The sequence below is a fragment of the Lepidochelys kempii genome, chromosome 16 (assembly GCF_965140265.1).
Source record: "Lepidochelys kempii isolate rLepKem1 chromosome 16, rLepKem1.hap2, whole genome shotgun sequence".
In the NCBI taxonomy this organism is placed as follows: Eukaryota; Metazoa; Chordata; order Testudines; family Cheloniidae; genus Lepidochelys; species Lepidochelys kempii.
The window spans coordinates 23320168-23343034 of NC_133271.1; the positions used below are offsets into that span (position 1 = coordinate 23320168).

General features: G+C 42.3%; 1 protein-coding gene across 1 annotated transcript in view; it reads left to right on the plus strand.

The window, feature by feature from the left end:
- CCDC187 (coiled-coil domain containing 187) overlaps nucleotides 1-22683 on the plus strand; it is a 71515-nt gene extending 48832 nt beyond the window's left edge. Inside the window, exons 21-34 of the mRNA XM_073314475.1 lie at nucleotides 90-177; nucleotides 1567-1713; nucleotides 2730-2911; nucleotides 5684-5868; nucleotides 8097-8209; nucleotides 9643-9724; nucleotides 11763-11890; nucleotides 12682-12776; nucleotides 13825-13910; nucleotides 15376-18368; nucleotides 18948-19289; nucleotides 19866-20009; nucleotides 20575-20700; nucleotides 21220-22683. Of these exons, the coding sequence (XP_073170576.1) occupies nucleotides 90-177; nucleotides 1567-1713; nucleotides 2730-2911; nucleotides 5684-5868; nucleotides 8097-8209; nucleotides 9643-9724; nucleotides 11763-11890; nucleotides 12682-12776; nucleotides 13825-13910; nucleotides 15376-18368; nucleotides 18948-19289; nucleotides 19866-20009; nucleotides 20575-20700; nucleotides 21220-21375 (4867 nt within the window). The 3' untranslated portion in view covers nucleotides 21376-22683. The remainder of the gene's footprint in view (nucleotides 1-89; nucleotides 178-1566; nucleotides 1714-2729; nucleotides 2912-5683; nucleotides 5869-8096; nucleotides 8210-9642; nucleotides 9725-11762; nucleotides 11891-12681; nucleotides 12777-13824; nucleotides 13911-15375; nucleotides 18369-18947; nucleotides 19290-19865; nucleotides 20010-20574; nucleotides 20701-21219) is intronic.
- Nucleotides 22684-22867: the final 184 nt, after the last annotated feature.

Below are 22867 nucleotides of genomic sequence, written 5' to 3' on the forward strand. Positions count from 1 at the left end.
CCCTGTCATGGGGACACCTGTCATGGGCATTGCATTCACACATCCAAATGTCCTTCTGGTAGTGATTTTGGTCTCCACCTTGCTTTCAGCTGTCTGGATAATCTGCGAGACAGAGAGGAAGTGTCTGCCGTAGCTGAGAAGCAGCACAAAATCCAAACCAGGCTGAAGCAAGAGCAGGTAATGTTATTGCAGTTACACAATCCAGCTTTCTTCTTGAAAAACAAGGGGAAGATTTAACACAGCGCTGATGAGAATCTCACGAACAGTAGTAAAGGAGTACATAGTGTTGTTGCACAGACTTCATAATATACTTCACTGATGTTAATTTTTGTACCTCAAATACGTTATTTTATGCCATGGACTGTACTCTATATGTTGTAAAGAAGCAGGAAACACCATTTCTCTCTGCAACTCCAGTGTTACTGCAGTTATCTACTCTTAGTGTATACACCCAGATTATATGAGGTGTTTAGGATTCCATTGCTGAGATACAGGAAATTAGCCAACAGCTAGTGGTGGTCTTGTGGCTAAAACACAGCCATGGGAGTCAGATCTAGATTCTGTTCCTGACTCTGCTGTAGATTCCTCTGTGACTTGGGACAAGTCCCATGCAATCAGATTTTTCAGAAGTGGCCTGTCATTTTGGGGGCCTGCCCAGCCTTATATGCCTTGAAGGAGTCTGATTTGCAGAGCAGCTGAGCACCCACAGCTCTAATGGCTTCATTTGGAGATGTGGGAGCCCAGCCCACCTGAAAACTAGGCCCGGGTTGTCTCAAGTTGGGCAAGCAACAACCAAGTTATCCAGAATTAGTGATCACCTTTGAAAAGTTGACCCACTGGCCTGACTTTCAGAGGTGCTTGTTTCATGAGCAATACGTGTTGCAGTGAGCAGATAGAGTCGTAGGACAGAGATCTTTACTGAGCGTGCACAGAAGCACCTGGAGAGAGGCCTGTGTCTCTAATAGCAACCTGGCCCAGCATGCTCACCTGAGCCCCTGGTGTCTCACCAAATAGGTCCCTCATAAAACCTGACCCTCTTTCTTCAGTCCCTGTTACACTACAGTGTTGAGCACTGGTGCTCTCTCTGATTGAAACGGGATCTACAGGTACTCAGCACCTTGGAAAATCAGGCCCAAGTGGGCAGTGGGAGCCAGCGTCAAAGCTTGAGATTGAAGTGTGGAGTTTCTGGCTCCCATGTGCTACTAGACCATGCCTCACTCTCACCTCTCCCAGCCCCCCAGTTTTCTCTGTGCATGCTTTCATCAACATTCAGGACAGTTTGCCACTTTCTGATAACTCTGTGAAACATTTCCTTTACCTGTTTGCCAGTAATCTCCCGTATCTGGGCACAAGTCAGCAAGCACTGCTCAAAGCAAAGACTGAAAAAATTGTACACCAAAATGCACATAAAAATAGCTATGCATATTGAATATCCAAAATACACTTTAATTGCAATATTTCCACCTGTTACTAATAATAATAAACTGACCTGTAGGCCATTTTCATGTGTATTTGTATTTTAACTGTAATTTACACTCCCCCCTCTTCGCTGTCTGTTCTGTGCAGGCGGAAATCCAGCACCTGCGAAATATCTACAGGGCAGCTCACCAGGAGAGAAAGCTGCTATTAAAACAGCAGAGAGAAATCTTACTGATGCAGGAGTCAACAGCACAACTCCAGCGGGAGCTGCATGGGTTGGCACAAGGGCCACAGGTTAATAGAACCCTTAAAAGGCTACAGTAACATTTGGCACGGCAGATTTGGGGGCGTTACAAGTAGAGGAAAGTCATGGGTTTGGTATCTTATTAACTGCAGTAATGAAGCTAAAGCAACGATAAATGTTGCTATGGTATTGACTCCTATAGGAAAAGAGGAATGATATTTTACTTGCCCATTAAAAAAATTACTTGCCTCAACAAGCTGGTGAATACAGTTTTGCAGAGTTGGTATCAGCTGCGCTGGAGGCCTGGCATGGGTAAATTTCACTCCACCCTAGCGGCCTTTGAGCATCAGCATATAAATGCTCTGCCCCACAGAAAAGGGATGCACATATGATGTGACAGAATTGAGAGAGGAAAGGCACATGGGATTAATGTTCTAGCCCTTCGCTTCAAAAATATCAGTGCAAATGAATGTGACGCCTCACCATAATCTGGGCGGGGGGTCTTTATATTGATTCTACACTGCCAGTCAATCTGGCAGAATCTGGCATTGGTAATACCAGCTTTGCTCAAAAGAGGTACATGTCCAAGACAGCAGATCTGTTGCCCACACTCCACTCCCAAAGAGCCACACTACAGAGGATGCACACCCCTTTCAGTGGGCTCCTGAAATCTTTCCTCCTCTATACAGCAGGACTGCAGGGGTTCCACAGTAAAAAGGGCCCTCCACACCTGCAGAAAAGGGCTCAGGATTCAGGATTTCCTTGCATCAGAACCAATCTAGTGTAACACCACTATCTTCAGCCAATGCAGATTTATACTGGTGTATCAGTATAGCCCATTACATATATTTTAAGGGTAGCATTTTCAAAAGCATTCAGTGAGGGCTTTGGCCGAACCTTGCTCCCATTAAAGTCAATGGGAGTTTACTGGTTATTCTTTCAGCCTGTTAAGAGGCAGGGACTAGAGGTTGCAGTAGTCCCTTGGAATGGAAAATGACTGAAATCAGAACCGACACTCATTGAAGAAACCCAGGTAAACTCTTATGCATTGCCCTGTTCCTTTTAGTTTACAAACAGCTCAGCAGACCTTGAAGAAGCAATAAACCAGAAGAAGACTGGGACAATTTCCAGGCCAGCAATATCGTCCGTGCCAGCCGAAGCTACAGCATACTCACAAAGGCCTGTTCTGTCAAGGAATGGAAACTGGTGTGCCCAGTTAAATAATACACAAAGCAGGAAATATCAGAGGTCGGTAATAGCTTTTAAATTCTTTTTTACAGTTATGGTTACTGATAAAACCAGCTGGGGAAAGGATGTGTTGCTATACCCCAGCTAACTGACCACTCATTAAAGCCAGGCATTGAGACTCACTAACATAGCTAATTAAGCGTCCAGCACTCCTGAGAGATATATAAGGGACTTGTCATGGTTACACAGAACATGTGGGACACACTGCTACAGCTGCTGAGCAGCGTACAGCAATAACACACAATAGGTTAGGACAGAAAGGGAGCCTGTGCCCAGTTGATACAGCAGTGGGAGTTTCTGTAGGCAGAATGCAGTTATGTGAGTTGGAATTTGGAGATGAAGAAAGGGCTATATGATCTCTAATGACGAGCTATAGTGGAACCACGCTACTGTAACTCATCTGAAAGATATCCCCTCCAGAAACAGTGGTGCACGCTCCTTTGCTGGCACGTGGGTCCAACAGGCAGGTGTCTGAACTGTCTTCATGGTCTCCCATCTAAGTACCTGCCACTCCCATTGACTCCAAATGGAGTAGTGGGTGCTCAGCACTTCTGAAAATAAGATCTAAAAAACACTCCTGGGATTTCATACATACCCACTGAACAGCAGCCTTCCAAAGCAGGCTGATATATATATATCTTATATGTGTAATATAGGGAAATATAAATTACACCTCTCTCTATATAAAGGAGACTCACTCATTATAACTAAGAGCCAGTCTAGCAGGCTGGTGAGTTAGCACTGGGCATTTACTTAGCTTCCCAGAGGGAAAGGCTTTCAAATAAATCTCTGCATGAAAGTGATCTATAATTCATGTTGTTATTGATTACAAGTCACAGGAATCGTTAGGAAGGTTTCTTGGCTGGACTTTCACTTCTTATTACTGACAAGTTTGCTCATAGTGGAAAAGTAAATATTAGCCCAAGTCCATAGCAGACAGGGCCCAGTACCCAAACTGTGGCTGCGTACCCAGCCTGTACCCAGATGTACCCAAACTGTGGCTGCGTTGTTGTATACTGATCTGGTTCATGTGTAAGAATACAGAACGGTCAGCATGCTATCTGTTCACCAGTGCAGGTGCATTAATATTTTATACCGATCAGGATAATAATTAAAAGCAATTGGCATTCTCTGTTACTGTCTTAGAGCTGTTGTGGGGGTAGGCAGTAGAGCAACACTTACAAAATTAAGGCAAAATTGAAATAATGTTTCAAACTGCCCAGACGTAACAAGTAAACGCTGATATTCCGACAGCAGTGCTGCTGTTCGGTTGTGTGAGTGGATCAGGCTGGTATCCAGGTGCTGCATTCCAGAGCCTGTAAAGAGCCGCCTGTGATATCTGACTGCATAACTTTCTGCTTCCAGGCTGCTTCAAAACTCCTTGCAACGTTGGCTCATTTGGAAAGAGGCTAAAACCATCTCTCGAGCCTCACCCAAACAGGAAATGTTGCAACAGTGGTGCCCCAGTTTAATAGGAAAACGTTAACAGCAGAGGAAATCCTATATTGTTTTTTCAGCATTCTCCTACAGGACTTGGGGCCTGATCCATAGCTCATTGAGGTCAATGGAAAATTTCCTGTTGCCTTAAGCGGGGTTTGGAACAGATACTATATGTATTTTTATGCAGAGCAGGACTAGATATTGCTGTAAATTTAAGCAAATCTATACCACTTCCTCATGATTATTGCTTTTTCTCCATTTTTCATCCTAAAGAATTATACTTATTAAGTTTTATTCTGTATAGTGGCTTTAATCTGAATGTTTTACACTGTTTATAATAATTATAAAAGGAAACAAAAATAATAAAAACAATTATGTAATCATGTTATATTGTCAAATAACAGTTTTCAGCTAAGGAGTCAAATACATCTTCTGAAATGTATTTCCAATTGTAATTTTAAGGATTGGTGATATTAGATGGTTTATATGACCACCTAAAACCATTTTGTCCAAATTAAAAAAGAGAAAATAAAAAATATATATTTCACGGCTATCCAATAGCTGATTAATTCCTAGAAGCGAAGATAGTTAGTTTTAGCCCAATGGATAACATATGAAAAATGTTTCAGTGTTTTTATAGTAAATGGCTAGTATGCACCACTGCCCTCTGCTGGGTGGAATCAAATTGCTCAACTATGTGTCATGGAGCCTGTACCGCTAACAGTTAATGGAGAATCTCCTTTAATTCAAATGGTAGAGCTCTATGCCTTTGGAGTAGGTGGATATGAGTTCTATTTCCTAGTCCCTTTTAAGTTCAAAGCCATTTCAGTGACCAACATGTGAAGTTCAAATAGCCACAGATTTGTTATGTTAGATTTTTTCATATAAAATAACTGTTGAAATCTAGCAAATCATTGCTGACTTGAGTGGGAGCAGCATGTGGGCATCAAGGGCTAGAATTTGGTCCTATACTTTGCTTTCCTTGATGCTGCTGATTTATTTATTTTTTAGTCTTCCACTGTGTATGGGTGAGAGGGTGGGAATTTCAGCTATGCAAAACCCAGCAATAGATGAGATGACGGCAAAATGCCATTTTTTTGCTAACTGTATTTGGAATGGAAAAGCAAATGCTCCATGCAGGGAGTATTACTGACTTCAATATTCTGCTGCTCTTTCTACAACTATACCCACATAAGCATTCTCCAGCCTCTAAGAAGGACTTGCAGTAGCCTTTGATACGTACCTTTATTGACTTCCCCTGGGTTTGTCATGATTAATTGGCAACCATGAATCCAACCTGAAATCATTAATTGCTTGTCTAATTGTGTACAGATTTCCCACTGAGAAAGAGAAAACATCGCTGCAATGCAGGCAACAGGCAGAGGTGCCTCAGAAGTGGAAGCAATGGTCAGGAGCACAAGACCCTGCGGTGTTTGAAACAATGGACAAGGAACCATGTGATTCCAGTGATCAAAGCACAGGCCCACTCGTGATGGATAAAGACTCTGAAAACACAGGTATGCAATACAAAAGCTTCCATGCCAGAACCATCCCAATTGAGTGGCATGACCACTCAGTCAAAACAAGCAAACGTGGTAGAAGTTGAAAGCTGAAACCCTCCATGTAGCACTTTAAATGATCTGTTAAAAGGGGACAGTTAATTCAAGGCCACAAGACTGGCTTCAAGCCTGAGCTTGATAAGTTTATGGAGGGGATGGTATGATGAGACTGTCTACAATGGCATTACAGGCAATCTGCGACTATTGGTAGCAAATATCCCCAACGGCCTGTGATGGGACACTAGTTGGGGAGGGCTCTGAGTTACTACAGAGAATTCTTTCCCAGGTGTTTGGCTGGTGGTGTGTCTTGCTGAAATGCTCAGGGTCTAACTGATAGTCACATTTGGAGTCGGGAAGAAATTTCCCCCGAGGTCAGATTAGCAGAGACCCTGGGGTTTTTTTTGCCTTCCTCTGCAGCATGGGGTACAGGTCATTTGCAGGTTTACATGAGAGTAAATGGTGGATTCTCTGTAACTTGAAGTCTTTAAACCATGATCTGAGGATTTCAGTAACTCAGCCAGAGATTATGGGTCTGTTACAAGAGTGGGTGAGTGAGGTTCTGTGGCCTGCAATGTGCAGGAGCTCAGACTAGACGATCGTGATGGACCCTTCTGGCCATAAAGTCTATGAGTGTAAGTCTCAACCCTCATTTGAACCAATGTAAAGTATTTCTGTTGGACTAGGTTTGCTACATTTTGGTGTCCTAAGTAGACCTTGCCACAATTATCCATGTTTTTGTCATCGCCAGATTGGATTTCTGGATTATGGTCTACTCAAGAGTTACTGGGGAGCGTCAACCACTGCAGAATGGTTTCACTCTTATAACACAGTGTAACTTGGTTAAGAGGATAGATTTAAACACTAGTTCTAGGGGAATTAAATAGATGTCAAACTGGTTTCTTTAGGGCCATGAAATCACAACATAAGAAGCTAAAGAATGCTGGAACCAGAAGATAGTATAAATACAAATGGGTCTTTTGCAGACAGGCAGTACATTTTATGTGCCGCACAGTTGGTTGCAGTATACAGAATGCAGCTTGATAATGTTGGGCTGGCAGACAGTTGATACGCATGTCCAGAGGTTATGTTCCAGGTTTATGATGTTTCATAATGCACCCCATATATTTTGTGTCATCTGCATTGCATTCAGAGAGTGAACTCCTGGCCCTATTGAAGTCAATGGCAAAACTTTCATTGACTTCAGTAAGGCCATGATTGCACCCAAAAAGTGTAAAGCTATGGGGCTTAAGCTGGCCTTAAGTGATACAAAAGTCTTGTGCTAGCTCTCTGCACGGGGGTAAAATTTTCACCCAAGATGAAGATTTGTACTTTGAAAGAGTATTTCACTTTGGACCCCAAGCCCCTGCACAGAGGTGTTTCACCCTTTGACAGCAGAGGCGACGTGTGGAGGGGGGACATGTTCCGCCCCCAGATTTGCTGCTTAGCTTGTACTGAGCATGCTCACATAGACTGAGCGTGCTCAGTAACACTGCTGAAGCCAGCTGCCCTCACTCTGCACCCTCACTATTGGCAGGCACGGGTTGTCTCTTTTTAACAGTAAAAAAATAATAGAGACTCTAAGATGTTGGCAAAGCTGCATCTAAGTGTTGCTGTAAATCATTGTTTTTTTCTCCAGGCTGGAAATCTCATGGTATCTCCCACGGGAAAATGTGATCACTATTTTCTTACACACAAACACTCACTGTGCAAGATGAACTCTTATGAGGGTTGACAATATCCATGGGTCCTTTTCTTAATAGAACAAATACTAGCTAAAAACCAGCTTGCACTATAAACAACCCATCCTTGAGTATCACTTCCTGGCTAACAAAAACAGAACCTTTTGTTGAACCCCGAAAAGGAAGGATAGCTTTGTATAGCTGGAGACTGGTGCGCTAGTCAATTAATGAAATGGATAGGGTGGGTGTACAAATAGCTGTGTGATTAGACAGTAAATGTTTGAATGGTATTAAGTATTGTTGTTAGTTGCTGCTACTTCTGTTGGGGTGATTTTTATTCAGACAAGGAATATTTGGGGCAAAATCTTTTTTAGAAAGTTTACTTAAATACACTTTTTGTAAACCATGAAAAATTTGTGTTGAATTTAACAAAAAAAGAAAGTATAAGTTAACTTATCCATGCATAAAAATACACCATTTTAACTTTAAGAACTTCATGTCTTTCAGAGATTAATGATAGGCGTCATGCTCTCTTACATTCGGAACACACATATTCAGCCGAAACGGATGAAGCTACACTCACCCCTGTTCTGATAGAAGACAACCCCCATGAATTTCTTGTAAGCACATCCTTCTTTGAGATCCTGTGACCACTTATGACCACATGGCCACTGCAATAATTTTACCCCAAGACCTATGTGCCAGTCCAAACAGGGATGAAGTAGTGCACTGGCTTCATACTGGCTCCTCTGCACAAGGGTGAATTCCACCATTTAAGATCTTGAATAGCTTTATAAGCAGGAGCTCTTATCACTTGCTAGGTTAAATTTACTAAGGGTAACTGGTTTGAAAATATGGCTCCCTTGTGCTGTGTGTTGTTTATTTGAGGCTTAAATGCTGTGTGGCCTAACCAGCGATCTAACCTTCCCCTCCCTTGCTCCCAAGGGCAGTAATTACATGCTCAATTACATTACTATTACATGCTCATACCAGCAGGTCATTATCCGCACCACCTACCTGCAGCAGAAATGCAGGGTGGTTGCATAGGGTGAGTGTGTGGGGGGGGGGGAAAGGGGGGGGGGTGTCTTATGCCTCCTTATGTCTCTCTGTAGGCCTGGCCACTGTCTGGCCCTTAAAGGTATGTATGCACAGCAGCTGGGAGCAAGCTTCCCTGTCTGGGTAGACAGACTCACACCGACTGTTTGAGCTGGCATGCTAAGAATAGAAGTGTGGACATTGCTGCCCGGACAATGGCTCTGGCTAGCCGCCCGAGTCCAAGCCCGCCCAGCCCTGTGGGAACCAGCTCAAGTGGTTAGCCTAGGTTGCCACCCTTGCAGCAACCTCTATACTGCTATTTTTAGCATGCCAGCTTGAGCGGCGCTAGCGTGAATCTGCCTATCCGGATCAGGAGGCATGCTCCAAGCTGCTGTGTAGACGTACTCTGAGGTACGTCTACGCTGCAAAGAAGAACGTGCGGTGCCCAGTCTAAGAGCCTGAGTCAATGGACTCGGGCTGGTGGGGCTCAGGCAGGGAGATTAAAACCAGCAGCGTAGCTGTTCTCATGTAGGCTGGAGCTGGGGCTGTGAAACCAGGCAAGGGGGGAAGGTCTCTGAGTCTGGGCTCCAGCGTGAGCGGGAATGTCTGCACTGCTAATTATAGCATCACAGCCCATGTCAGTTGATCCAGGCTCTGAGACTTGGCGCTGCGGGTTTTTCTTTGCAACGTAGACATAGCTTAACTGGCTTTGTGCCAAATCTCCCAACTGCAGAGAGTCTGGGCTTGTCTTCATGTACAGCTGTGTCACTATAGTGAAGTGCTATAGTGAAGACGCTTCTCCTATTGGCACAGTTAATCCACCTCCGCGAGAGGCAGTACCTAGGTCGGCGGGAGAAGCTCTTCTGTTGATATGGTGCTGTCTACATGGGTGATTAGGTCAGTGTAGCTACATCACTCAGGGGTATAGTTATACCGATATAGGTCTGTGGTGTAGACCTGGCCTCTCTCTCTCCCCTTTTACGATACTAACTCTGACCTTTGAACATTTACATTCTAGGATTCCGATCATAAGGAAAAGAAGTTTGTTTCAAACCGAGCACTAGCCCCTAAAGACAATGAGGATATTAATTCCCATGACAGTGAGTTTACAATGAAAGGTTTGGGGATACTTTCCACTTGATGTAGCTTATGCCTTGCTCAAATAGAAAATACTCTTCAAGGAACTGGTAAATCATATTTAATGCTATTATGTCCAATCTGTTTCGGGAGCTTCAATCAAACTTTAATATAGACAGAAAGAGAGACAGTCTTCTAATTTATTACCAAAGTGTCTTGCTCACTGTACCGAATGTATAAATCACTTTCAGGCAAGATGTTGGAGATCTGTCTAAGGGTTATTATGAGAGATGATTATACTGCTTTCTCAGAACAAAATCATAACTTATTTGGATTGTGTCATTAACAATTTACTTTATTTTGAGGTATTTTCAAAATAATTTAAAGGTCTGCATCTTAAAAGAACATAGATCAGCTGAAGATAGACTTTGACAGGACATACTGGAGTTATTTTTGTTTCCAGGTTTTATCTTCAGTTCATATTTCTTGCTCCCAGTTCAACTTACAACAAATAAAACTGGCTTTTTATATATGAGACAGTTATATCATTTATATAGTTCTGTGTATGCAGAGTCTCCGTATTATAAATATGTATATTTATGGTCACATCAGTTCTCATTTGTATCATTTTTACTCATAGAGTCTCTTAATTGCATCAAATTCACCCAGAACCCATGATGAGGAATGCTCAATTCATTTGTGTAATTATTTTTTATAACAACAATCCAGATTACATAGGCCTAGTAGAAGCTTCATTTCAACAAGGTACTTAAGTACATGCCTAACTTTGAGCATGTGGGTAGTCACATTTTAAGTGAGTGAAGTCAATGGGAATTTTTCCATTGACTTCAATGGGGCCAGGATTTCACATTTAGTGTTTTGTCCTCATTTGCATTCCTGTCCAGAGGCTCAGCTCTATTTCATTACCTAGGTTTGCCATTGGCTAACTGTTAACACTTGTGCACAGGACAGGTATTTTGCTTCTGCTAGTGCTACCGAGCTGGCTCCTTCTGTGCTGACGGTGGAAGATTACTGAGGCTTTCTCAGACTTGGAATTAGAGCTGATCAAAACATTTTTGTTACACTTTTTTCAAGAAAAAAATAGTTTTTCGATTAAATGGTTTTGCCAATTTTGAAAAATACAGAATGTTTTGGTTCTCATTTTTTCTCCCCTTTCACTCCATTCTCTTACCTTCTTCTTCTAGGTTTAGTCCCATCTATATGGGGTTGTGTCTTTTAGTCCATTTTCTCCATTTCAGTCTCTCCTGATGCCATTCATTGGAAACTCTGCAGCTAATCACATCCTTCTGGATAATATCCATCCATCTCGTCTGGGTCTTTCAACCCTTCTCTTATCCTTCACTTCTAAGTTTAACATCCTGTTTTCTAGATCTTTTCTCATGCCCAAATAATTTCTCTCTTTTATTCCTTCCAGAAATGGAAAAAAAGGAGGAGAAAAAACAAAATGGTTTTATTTTTTTCCTTGAAAAACTGAAAATTTCCATGGAAAACTGTGACTGGAATGGATATTTTGTTGTTTCTTTCCAGTGTTTCCATGGGAAATACCTAGCACTCTTCAAACATCACCACTCAGAATATATTTATCAATCTTGCCCAAACATTGATGTAGTGCTTTCAGAAGCAAACTATACATAGTACAAATGTGTTTCATTAGTGCTGGCATGGTTGTGCTTCCCAGTGTGAACAGGGGTAGTTTTTGTCCGAGAATCATGTTAGACTAGACCATTTTTTTATAAAAACATGCCAGAGATATTACCTACATATCTGCTAGATACTGCAGTGATCGGTGCTTTACATAAGCCCATCTACAGAGAGACAGAGGGGACTAGTAGCTTTATGTATAACAGTGGTAGAAGACACAGTTTGGCTAGCACAGCTCTTGGGGGAGTAAAATATCCTTGCGTACAAGGGTCAAAAGAGCCATACGAAACATCTAGCACCACTTTACATTCTCATGGTCAGAGCTAGCCTGGTGCTGCTGACACAGAGCGTAGGGCCGTAAATTCTTCCTTCTGTGTCCCAATAATCGGTGTATTGCAGGTTGTGCTGCCTCCTCCTCGGCGGAGGAATTAGAGAGGGATACACTGACAATGGCAAAGGTGCACAGGGTGCAAGCAGGAGGCCAAGAGACTGCAGGAGAAGATGAAGGCTCCTGCTGTCCATACAAGGTACGTAGCAGGGCTGCTATTTATGTTTTAAAACTGGCTTTTTCCCAGATAAACAGGCAACCAAATAAACACTCAAAATCAGCCGGCGTGACAGCATGAACTCAAGCTGGTGACATAAAAGCTAACTCTTTGTGCCGTCACTTTGTTGCGATATGTTAACGTATGACCCTTAAATCTGATAGGTTGGCTTACTGTGGCCGTACAACTCTTATACGTCGGGCCCTACCACATTCATGGTCCATTTGGGTTAATGTCACAGTCATAGGATTCAAAAAATCATAAATTTCACAGTTTCAGGTATTTAAATCTGACATTTCATGGTACTGTAACCGTGGGGGTCCCAACCCCAAACAGGGTCGTGGGGAGGGGGGCCGCAAGCCTACTGTATGGGGGAGGGTCATGGTATTACCACCCTTACTTCTGTGCTGTCGCCTTCAGAGCTGGACAGCTGCAGGCCGGGCACGGAGCTCCGAAGGCAGCACCCCGCCAGCAGCCGTGCGGAAGTAGGGGTGGCAACACCGCATCACGCCACCCTCACTTCTGCGCTGCTGCTACTGGCAGCGCTGCCTTTGGAGCTGGGCTCCCGGCCAGTAGTTGTCCCTTTCCGGCTGCCCAGCTCCTACACTAGCCCGATTTCCCGGGGGAGATCAGATTTCACGGTGCGGGACACGTTTTTCATGACCATGAATTGGGTAGGGCCCTACTTATACAGCTCTCCATTTATATACTCTTTCTCCTACATAATCAGTGGGGCTGATTCTTCCTTTGTCTCTTAACCGTGGTCCATGCAGGCTAATGATGGTGACAGAGGGTCAGGGCTGATTTCAGATGGAACCTCAGCAGTGGAATCACAGACAGGAAAAGGAAGGCGGTCAGAGGAGCAGAGGTACATTAACCCCTGAGAGCATGGACTTCTGTCCCATATTCTGTTTCACTCACAGAGGATCAAAGCCTGCCCCAACTTCGGAGGTTTCAGGGAGCCCTGACCCAATGCAAGTTGTTGGTTCTACTGCAGAAAGGGGGAAGTAGGATATGGGGACCCTGCTCAAGGGTCTGCTCACCTTGTGTGCCATGGAGCTCTGCAGGGATCCACTAGCCTTCCCCCCATGCCCACAGAGGGAAAAGCACAGAATAGCTCCACTGCCATTCTGTGGTCTGGGGGTGGAGCCATCTATTGCTTAGCTCCAATGGAGACCCCTCATTCACTGAGTGACTTCTCAGGCTGTGCATTGATTTCCAGAGCAGTCGAATCACAGTAAATGCAAAGCAATGGATTGCAATATGATATGAAATCACAGCTGAGCAACAAGGAGGTATTATTCTTCCAGGTTAAACAGACTTAGATATAAGGGGCAAGTCCTGCACTTGGAGGCCAGTATGAAAATCCCATTGCAACCGTTGGGAGCCATAGAGCCATAGAGCCAAGAGAACATTTGGCCCTAATCTATGCTTATAGTATACACATGCCTGAAGATCATATAAGATGCAACATAATGGGTCAGGATACTGAAGGCATTAACTCCTCCTGTTGAAAATGACAGTTTGTTTATGCGGAATCGTTTTATGGGTCTGATGAAGTAACCTTCACATAAGCAAAATGTACATTGACTTCCGGTTTACATGTGTAAGAAATTACTGTTAAGAGCTAATCCAAAATCATCTGAAGTCAGTAGAAAGACTCCCATTGACTTCAGAAGGCTTTGAATCAGGCCATAAGTGTCTGAGAACACAGTTTAAAAAAGAAGGAATACCATTTTGTCTTTACCAGCACATTTATTTATTGTGTGTAGACAATGATTGACATATTTAAAATTACATCCAGCATTCATTAACATCACCCAAATACAGGATTTAAATGCTAATGGATGCCAAGTTCTTCCTAAATTCACTGGAAAGATACTTTAAATCCAGCAAGCGTGTGACTGTATTTTCAGGACAAATGTGGACTCCAAACGAGACTTGGACATCACTTACATGGGTGTAAAAAAACTGCAGGTGTCTAAAATCCTTCCACTGCAAGGTGAGAAACACAATTTTTGGCAATAAAGTTTGTGTGTTTGTGTAACACCGTAGAAGGGTTGACTCAGGGCTGGTGCACCCCTGTATGGCTGGATGTGGGAGTAGCAGACTCTCCTCCTCTAGCTCTCCCTGCTAACGGTTGCTCCAACCCTGTGATGGCCAGCGTCTTCTCGCAGCTCAGCCTTTCAGTCAGGTCATGTTTAGTCTAACCCCTTCCATGGTAAACACAGAGTCCAATAAACTAAACTCAAATGAACATAAGTCTTTGCTGCTACCCAGGCTCACTCGTCTGCGGGCTCTTCACCCCTTCCCAGGCTCTGCAGGGATGTCCTTCCACTCTTTTGCAGTGATGCCTCCCAGGGCTTTCTCCTTGGAGGTCTAGCTCTAAACTCCATAGTCCTTCTTCCCTTGTGTCAGGGTGTTTCCACACCACCTTATCCAGTGGACTGGAAGGGACCCCAGATCCTCCCTCTCCTTTGGGTTCCAGTCCAGGCAGGGACCTTGTGGTGAGCAGCTAAGATTTGCTGTCTCCCTGGATCATCCTACCTTGGCCTTCTTTCAGGCCCGTTCCCACAGCCCCTTCCTAAGCTTGCTGCTCATCTGCCTCTCTCTAAGTCCTTCCTTCACTCTCTACCAGCTAGAGATGGACTGCAGAGTTCTTCCCCTCTCTTCCAGCAGCCTCGGCTTTCTCCCTTTATTATCCCCACACAGTTCCTTCCCCAGCTGGGCTTAATACAAATAAATAAGAAGAAGAAGTAAGAGGTGCAACCAGGTGAATTAATTGCTCTGTCTCCAGTTAGGGGTACATCACAAAAACACTTGCAGGTGAGTCAAATCCCCCTTTAGCAGCCAGTCCTCATAAAAGATAACAGCCTACTGTTGCTACCAGGTAGTGGAATTACTCCTTTAGCTCAGATGATAGAGGTCTATGCTTTGGTGGTGAGAGTGCTGGATCTAAACCCTTCTGAGTAACCGTACTGGAGGTTATTATATTTGCTCACTCATTACATTATTTAGCTCTTTAGTGTTATCTGGCCTATTTTAAATGTATGCACAATGTGATATTAAAAATAGTGCTTGCCTTGACTGCACTGTTAGTTTTATTGACTTTGAAATGAAAAATATAACTGTGGGTAGAAGGTGTAGCTTGAGTAGGAAAGTGCTACATATATATTATATCAAAAAATCAGTATTTGCCAGATGGAAAAAAGTCAAATACCTGGAGGGTGAGAAATGTTGTTTGCAAATTTCTAAAAGATTCTTGCAAACAGCAGAATGAAAAGAAAAAGAGACTAGACCCCAGTCCTGTGGCTGGCTCCCCACAGGCTCTCCCAGATTGAGACTGATTGAAGTAAGAGAGCAAAAGCCCTAGGAGTAAAGGATTGCAGGATTTGAAGGCTCAAGTACTTGACATTAACCATTTATAATAAAACTAAATGACTGTCATGATCGCTGATTTTTGGCAGATGTTCCAGTCAACGAAGAAGAAGCGAAAGTATCTGCACCATATGAGAAAAATCCTGTTGAAGACAACCAACTGATTAAGCATGTGGACAACGATCCATGTGATCCCTCTGATGAAGAGCCTGCTTTGAAAACATGTTCAGGGGGACTAGGGTCCACAGGATCATCCACTGAATCACACGACTCTTCTCTGAGATGTGAGAGTGTAAATTCGTACCACTCCCTCCCTGAATTTCATAAAGTGACTGCGGTTTGGATCTATGTCGCAGAAAGCTTTGTTTCAGACTCTGAATTAGAAGCTGAGGACACAGATATTAGCCTCCCGGAGGAGTTTACCATCCAGCAACAACTGTGTGGTAGTGATGATGATGCTGTTGTGTTTCCTAACCCTTTGACAAAGGCACAGGTAGCAGTAAGTGACGGAAATGAATTATTAGCCCGTGATATATGTGATGAACAAGTGCCCCACGATGATTGCAATCGTGAGGCCTCATCGCTCTTTCATGGCTCTGAAAAACGTCTTGGAGATGTTTCAGAATATGAGTGTGCTTATAAATCACATTCTGTCACTTCCTCAAACAGCGAAAAGCCAACGCTAAGTACCTCAGGGAGAGAAGAACCATTTTCCTTTCAGTTTGATAACACTGCTAATGGAAGGAGCAAGCCGTACTTGGAAGCTTCAGCTCTACTGCCTTGCTCAGAAAACTGCAGTATAAACAAGATCCCCTCTCAGGGAAAATCTGAGCAGGATTCAGATTCATCATCTAGCTCCTTATTGTATAATGATGATTTTTGTACTGAGGAGACCTTTGAACAACAGTGTTCTGCAACTAGCAAAGCGGAAAAGGATGATAAAAGTTATGATTTATCTGTTGGTCAGAGTAAAGTAGCGTTCAAGTGGTTTCCACCCAAAAGTTCCCTGAAGCATCTAGATGCTGTTCCTGAGCAATTCAATAACTGTGTATTGCTTCCACCTAAAGAATCCATGACAAATGATCAGATGCCATTGTTTCCTGTAGACTCTTCACTAGCCTCCAGAGACTCTTCAGAAGCTAAAATTAATCACACAGAACTTTTAACGGAAGAACACGTCTCCAATAAACCAAATGAAATTGCATCTCCACACTTATCAATGGCCTCAAGTTCTGAAGAGGCTCCTACAGAAGCTGAAGTCAGTTCATTTGACGCACGAATCTTTCAAAGCGAGACTGCACAAAATCAAAATAACTCAGCAAGAGAAAGTCAAACCTTCAAGAAACCTGAGATAGGGCTGCTTTGTTCTATTGCCCCCAAAAAGCAGGTGCCACAAGCAAGGCGCTGCCCTTCGGAGAGTGAAGATGATATGATTTTTATCAGTGATGAGGTTCTGCCTCCTATTGATAAAGATACCTTGTCAGAAATACTGTCTCCTGTTGATGAAGTGCTGTCCTATGGAAGTGTTGATTTACCATCATCTAATAAAAAGGATTTGTCATTGTGCAGTGAGGACCTTCCCACACCCCCAGAAGAGGTAGGTGGGATAAAAAGTGGGGACATTAGCTTCAGCACAGAAGACTTCCCTTCTCCACCAGAACAAATGACATTCTCCGAGATGAGAGATTCACACTATTCTCTGAATGAAGACATGTCAGGACAAACGGATGAGTTACCCTCATTAGGTGATAGCACTATGCCTGAAGAATTGCCCCCGCCACCTCCAGAGTTAATGGATGTTCTTTCAGCTCAGGATGGGACTCTCTCTGGATGCTGTTGGGGTAAAGAAATTATTTCAGGTGGAAAGAAGGACTTATTAGAACATGTGACAGCGGAAAACGAGACAACATTGCAGCCTTTAGGCTCACTCTGTGTGTCAAGTCCCACTTCTTCAGGTCAAGCCATTAAAAGGCCGGAACATTTAAAGAAACAAAGCAAGCCATTTTTAACACTGTCCAAAGCTCAGGAATATAATGATGACCCATTATTATCATTTGAAGTTGGAGACAGAGTATTAGTGAAGCGCATCCAGCAAGGTACACTGATGTTCAAGGGATGTACCTCTTTCGATGAAGGTTATTGGGCTGGTGTGGCACTTGACAAACCAGAAGGTGATCATGATGGAACTTATGGAGGAGTGAAATACTTCATGTGCGCGAAATATTTTGGCATCTTTGTCAGACCTGATCAAATTTCACATCTCTTGGAGGATAATGAAAAGAGTTCTGATTACTCAGGGGATGAAGACTCATTCTCTGATGATGGATCATCGAGGGGGGACTACAAACATGCTGATGATAACGAGCAGGGAACAGGATATACAGAGCGGAAACCTGAAGACACATACAGTGCAAGAGGTTCAGCACTGAAAGAAAACAAGTCTAGATCACACATGTCCATGCCATCAGGAAAAGAGCTCAAAGGACAGTTTCCTACCAATGGTCAGTATATGTCCAATGAATTCACTTGTCAAGCTGACTTAATATGTTTAGAATCAGAGAAGGAAACAACAGAGCTAACACAGATAAAGAAAGAGACAATTGCAGAAGATGTGCTTCCAATGAGAAATAAAGACAGTAACACAGAAGAAATACATAAGAGCAAACATATTAGTTGCTTGTTGAAAGATCAAGAAAGAAATAAACTGGCTGACGATATCTCAAACGAACTCACAAAAAAACTTTTGTATGACACTTTAAGTGCATTTTCTGATACAACCGAACACAAATATAAGAGTGCCTTTGAAAGAGAACTGCGGAATCATGTTAAAGGCCTCAAAAAAGAAGGCAATCACAGCACTAGCTTATCAGAGCGATCAGCTGAAGTTTTGGGTGTCTTACTATGTGACTTTGATACACTTAGCATTCATGGGCCTCACACAGCACAAACAGTAACAGAAAAAATTGTCACTAAATTTGTAGATGATGCAGTGAAAGAATATAAGAAAATTAAAAGGAAACAAGAAGCTAAAGCAGACACGATGCTTCACGTATCTTCCGAAATTCCTCAAGGCACTTTGCCAGTAAGTATAGACTCAGGAGTTTCTTTGTCTTCTAGATATAGCTGTTTAGGCCTTGATCCTGCAGGTGGGTATCTGCAGGCAGATCTTTGTGCTTGTCCAGTTGTCTTTTTTTTGCCATCAGTAAGTTATATAATGTCAAGAGAACAACAATTCTATTTGGGAATGTGCAAGGGAATCCTGAGTTTGGCTCCCTTCCAACCTTTGAGGTAATGCTCTGCCCAGGGAGGGGCATTCCACAGAGGCAATTAAGGATCAGGGGACATGCTCAGCGTGATTCTTGCATAGACCAGGCTCACCCTGACCCATCGCAGAGTGACTCACATGCAGAGTACCCCTGCTGTCAGCAGAGGTGTGTGGGTGTGGTTGGTTGTGCATGGAGCAAAAGACAGTTATAGTTAAAACTTTTGTGCAGCATTAATGTACATTGGCTTGGGGGTCAGTTATACTGGAATCTGGCTCTTAGCTGCTAAGCTTAAATGGCTCTTTAAATATTAGCAAACTGAATACCTCTTAAAATTGTGTAAAAGTACAAATGTAAATGCAATGGATTTTTTTCTTTTCTTTTTTTTTTCATTCAAGTTCCTTATTAAGATCCTCGATGCGGGTGTTTTTGGAAGCTCTGAAGATTTTGATCAGCTCAATTCAATCCATCATAACAAGGAGATAAAAACTCAAAAGCAAACTCAGCATAGATTAGATCACTGGCACTCAGCTCCTTGGAAGAAAACAATGGAGGTTCCTCTGGTGGTACCACATAATAGTTCACATGTTAAGATACTGTCTGCACATGCAGTAGATGAACTATGGACTCCTCAAAACATTTGTTCAAATTCTAGGAGGATCAATGTGCCAAAGAATTTTGAATGTAATGACATCTCAGATGACGATCTGGAAGCAGAAAGCAAGAGGATTTACAATCAGGTATTTTTAAAGCATTAACTGCGGTTTGCTTTTTCCCATTTTTTAAAAATGAAAATTGCATTTTAAGGAGTGCCTACCTTCAGTCGAACTGTACTGACTATAGCAAAGGGAGACCAAAACAGGTACAGAAAAATGAAGAGTTAATACATTGTTTTTATTAAGCTATAGTGAAATAAAATCTAGATTGCACTGATGTGAGACAACTATTTTGTTGCCGTCCACTGGAACACGCACAAAACCAACATGATTTTCAGTCCCCCCTGTTCACTATTACATGTAAAATAGCAGCAGTGCCTAAACCATTCATACTTGCACAGTAGGTGCTCGGATAGTGCTGCGCTGATAGCGACTAGTATTAGGGTTCATATGTTCTTTTGATTCTGGCCACTAGCGGGTGGCATAATCATACCCGCTTTAGAGATGTCAGCAATATAATTGTGTGTGGGAACCTCGCACTGAGTCTGGAGACTCCAGGGCTGTCAGTCTGGCCCCTTTCACCAGCCTTAAATTAACTTTTGAAAAAATAGCAGTGGCAGATTCAATTGATTTTGCTATTCTGTTTCCTCTTTGTTCCAGGTTATATTCGATTTAACTCATGAGCTGCTGCATGCAGAATATCAGGTGATGGCAAATCCAAATCCTCTTCCGTGGCTCAAACAAAATTTGGATTCTCGCTATTACAGACATATTCGCAGAGAAACAGATATCAGTGAGGTCAAGGTACATCATGGTGATTTAAAGGGCACAATTCTGAAAGTGTAGAGTTCTAAGTGTGTGATGAGTAAAATGGTAAGGAAACGTACAACACTTGGGCAAAGAGGGTGATAAGAGCGTAACACAGGTGGTGATACAGAGGGTTGATCTGAATGCATGCATAACAATAGAGTGAGGTGGGCAGCTAATCCCAAAATCCCCATAGCACATAGACTTCTAAAGCCATTTAATTATGAATAATTAAGTGGCGGGCACATACTCTACAGCCTGGAGATGTTTTTACATTAAAATAAATGGGAATTGGGCCTCTAAATCTTAGTCAGCTTTAATCAGAGGTATAGCCTTTAAAGTATTCTCACTTTAAAAATGTGTTTTTCAGTAATGATGACCTTGAGCCCAAACCCAGAATTCAGCACACCCCACACCAAACCCACAAACTTAGGGACAGTTCCAGATTTTGAATTTGAATTTCACAGATCAAATTAACATCTCTCATTTGCCACTTCCACATCAGTGACAAATCCTATATGCACAGCATTACAGTTCAGCCTTTTATTTTTGTATTTCAAAGTCATTTATTCAGAAAGAAATTATTAAGATAATGAACTTGGAAAAGAACAGCTTGGAGATGAAGAGGAAACTCCTTAGTATGACCAAGTATGGAAATTGTAAGAGGGACCGAGTGGACCTTATTCTGGTAAGCCTAATGGAGACGTTTTATATTTTATATATATTAAATCTACACTCCTTACTGACAGAGCTACATTTACTTAAAATAGCATACTGAATGTTATGACTCTCCTGTCTTTATATTTACAATAATAATCCAGCATTGTCAAAGTATTAAGGCTCAGGTGATGGATTTGATTGCATGTTCTAGTGGTTGCTTTCAATGGGAATTGCAGTTACTCAAAAACTCCTAAGTTTTGGCCTTGAATTAGTTCATTTTATTTAGCTTTCTGTTTGAATGCAGAATTAAGTCTGCTCATTGGGCTCAATCCTGCAAGGTGCTGAGCACCCTGGTCTTGGGCCAGCAAAGACTTTAAACAGGCATTTAAATGTGTGACTTCTCCAATAGACTTCAAAGGAACTACTCATGTGCTTAAGGTAACATGTGCGAAGTTGCTTTTCTGAATAGCAGACCAACTGCTCAGCATCTTTCAAGATCAAGTCCTTTTTCTAGATGTCAACCTTTATGTCTATGCTATATTTTTAGATTCAGGAGCTCCACAAAGAAGAATCTCAGTGGACTGACTATGCTGAGGATGAATTAGCTGTGAAGATGAGAGTAACTGAAGACATTTTTGACAGCTTGGTCGTTGATACAATAGGAGTTCTTAAAAAGATCTCTCTCAAAAGAACTTCTGATTAGATGTTTTTCTTAGAGCCCATAGTGGTGGAGGTTTTAAGCTCTGTGAGTTTCAAGGCAGTGGTTCCATAAGCATATGCTTAAGAATTTTCATTCTGAACTTTGCGTCCAATACCAGCATCTCCTGGCTAAGTTATATGTTCATATTCACAGTGAAAAGGGTGTAAACAATTGACTTATAGGGATGAAAAAATATCACACACCCCTTATGCACTATAGATAATGTCTTCATGGCAGCCCCACATATGCTGCTCCAAAAAGCCAAGAAGGGGTCAGCCCAAAGGAGGGGCCACCACATCTATGGTTAGGCAGATCCTGTGACCCCCTACACACTTCTGGAGAGGCTGTGGCCGCTGTGGCAGCCTACAGGCTGGAGTTGCAGTAGCAGCAGCTACAGAGGGGCTCACCAGCAGCTCTTCACTTTGACCCTGGATTGTGGGAGTGGATTTGATCTCCCTAACCCCCTCCAGGCTCTCCCGAATTTCTCAGGATTTATGCAGGTGGAATGGATTTTGTTCACATTTGAGACCATGATGCCTGCTCTCTGCACTAATATCTCGGCCCTACTGCTCATGAGCCTTAGAACCATGCTGTCCCCTCTGCTGGTTGTGCTAAACCCCTCAGTTTCTTGAGATATTTCAGATTAAATTGGAGAAAGAAAAATTAGACTGGAGCAAGAACATACTGTACAGAATGATCCTGCACTGGCTGGGGTAGGCAAATGACCAAGTAGGTATTTCTGTTTTAGAGTCTGTGCGCTGATGTAAATAAGACACATACCAATTTTATGTACACTGTGATGCACTTTAAATGGGATGTTTCCTATCAGCAGCCCAGTTTAATGAATGCTGTATATATTTATGAAAATAATTAGGTCTTTGGTATGCATTTAGCACAGGTGTGTTTGAATTATTATAATCCCCCTAAAAAGCATGTATGTTGAGCACGTACGACTTGCCTTTTAATGGGCAAAATTGGGAAACTGAGGAAGTAGAGGAGGAAAATAGGATCTTCACATTCCTTGATCCAGATAAGGTTTCTGTGCGTGCCCTGTCCTTGAATTTTTTTCATATTCAGAGAAGGCCAATGACTTTGTTACTGTTTTAAACAAACATTGGCCAATAGAGACTGGGGGTCTGATTTGTTTGTATATGATTTGTTAATTGGTGTTTTATTTAATTTACCAATATACAGAAACTGCTTATATCTAAGGAATTAAATCATTAGTTCAGTTGATTTATTAAATCCTACTCATTCAGGGAATCAAGATAATTAATTTAATATAAATTATATATAACTGTTTATATTTAAGGCACAATGTTAAAGATTTGGTATTGTTGGACAAGATGTAATGCAAATGTATTTTTTGTTTATATTTTTAAATATAGATACTTCATACTGCAGTTTTCATTTTGACTTGTTAGACTTCTGAACAACTTGAATAAATCCTTTTTTTTAACTGTTTTCATCTCAGACTGGAATGGATTGAATACCA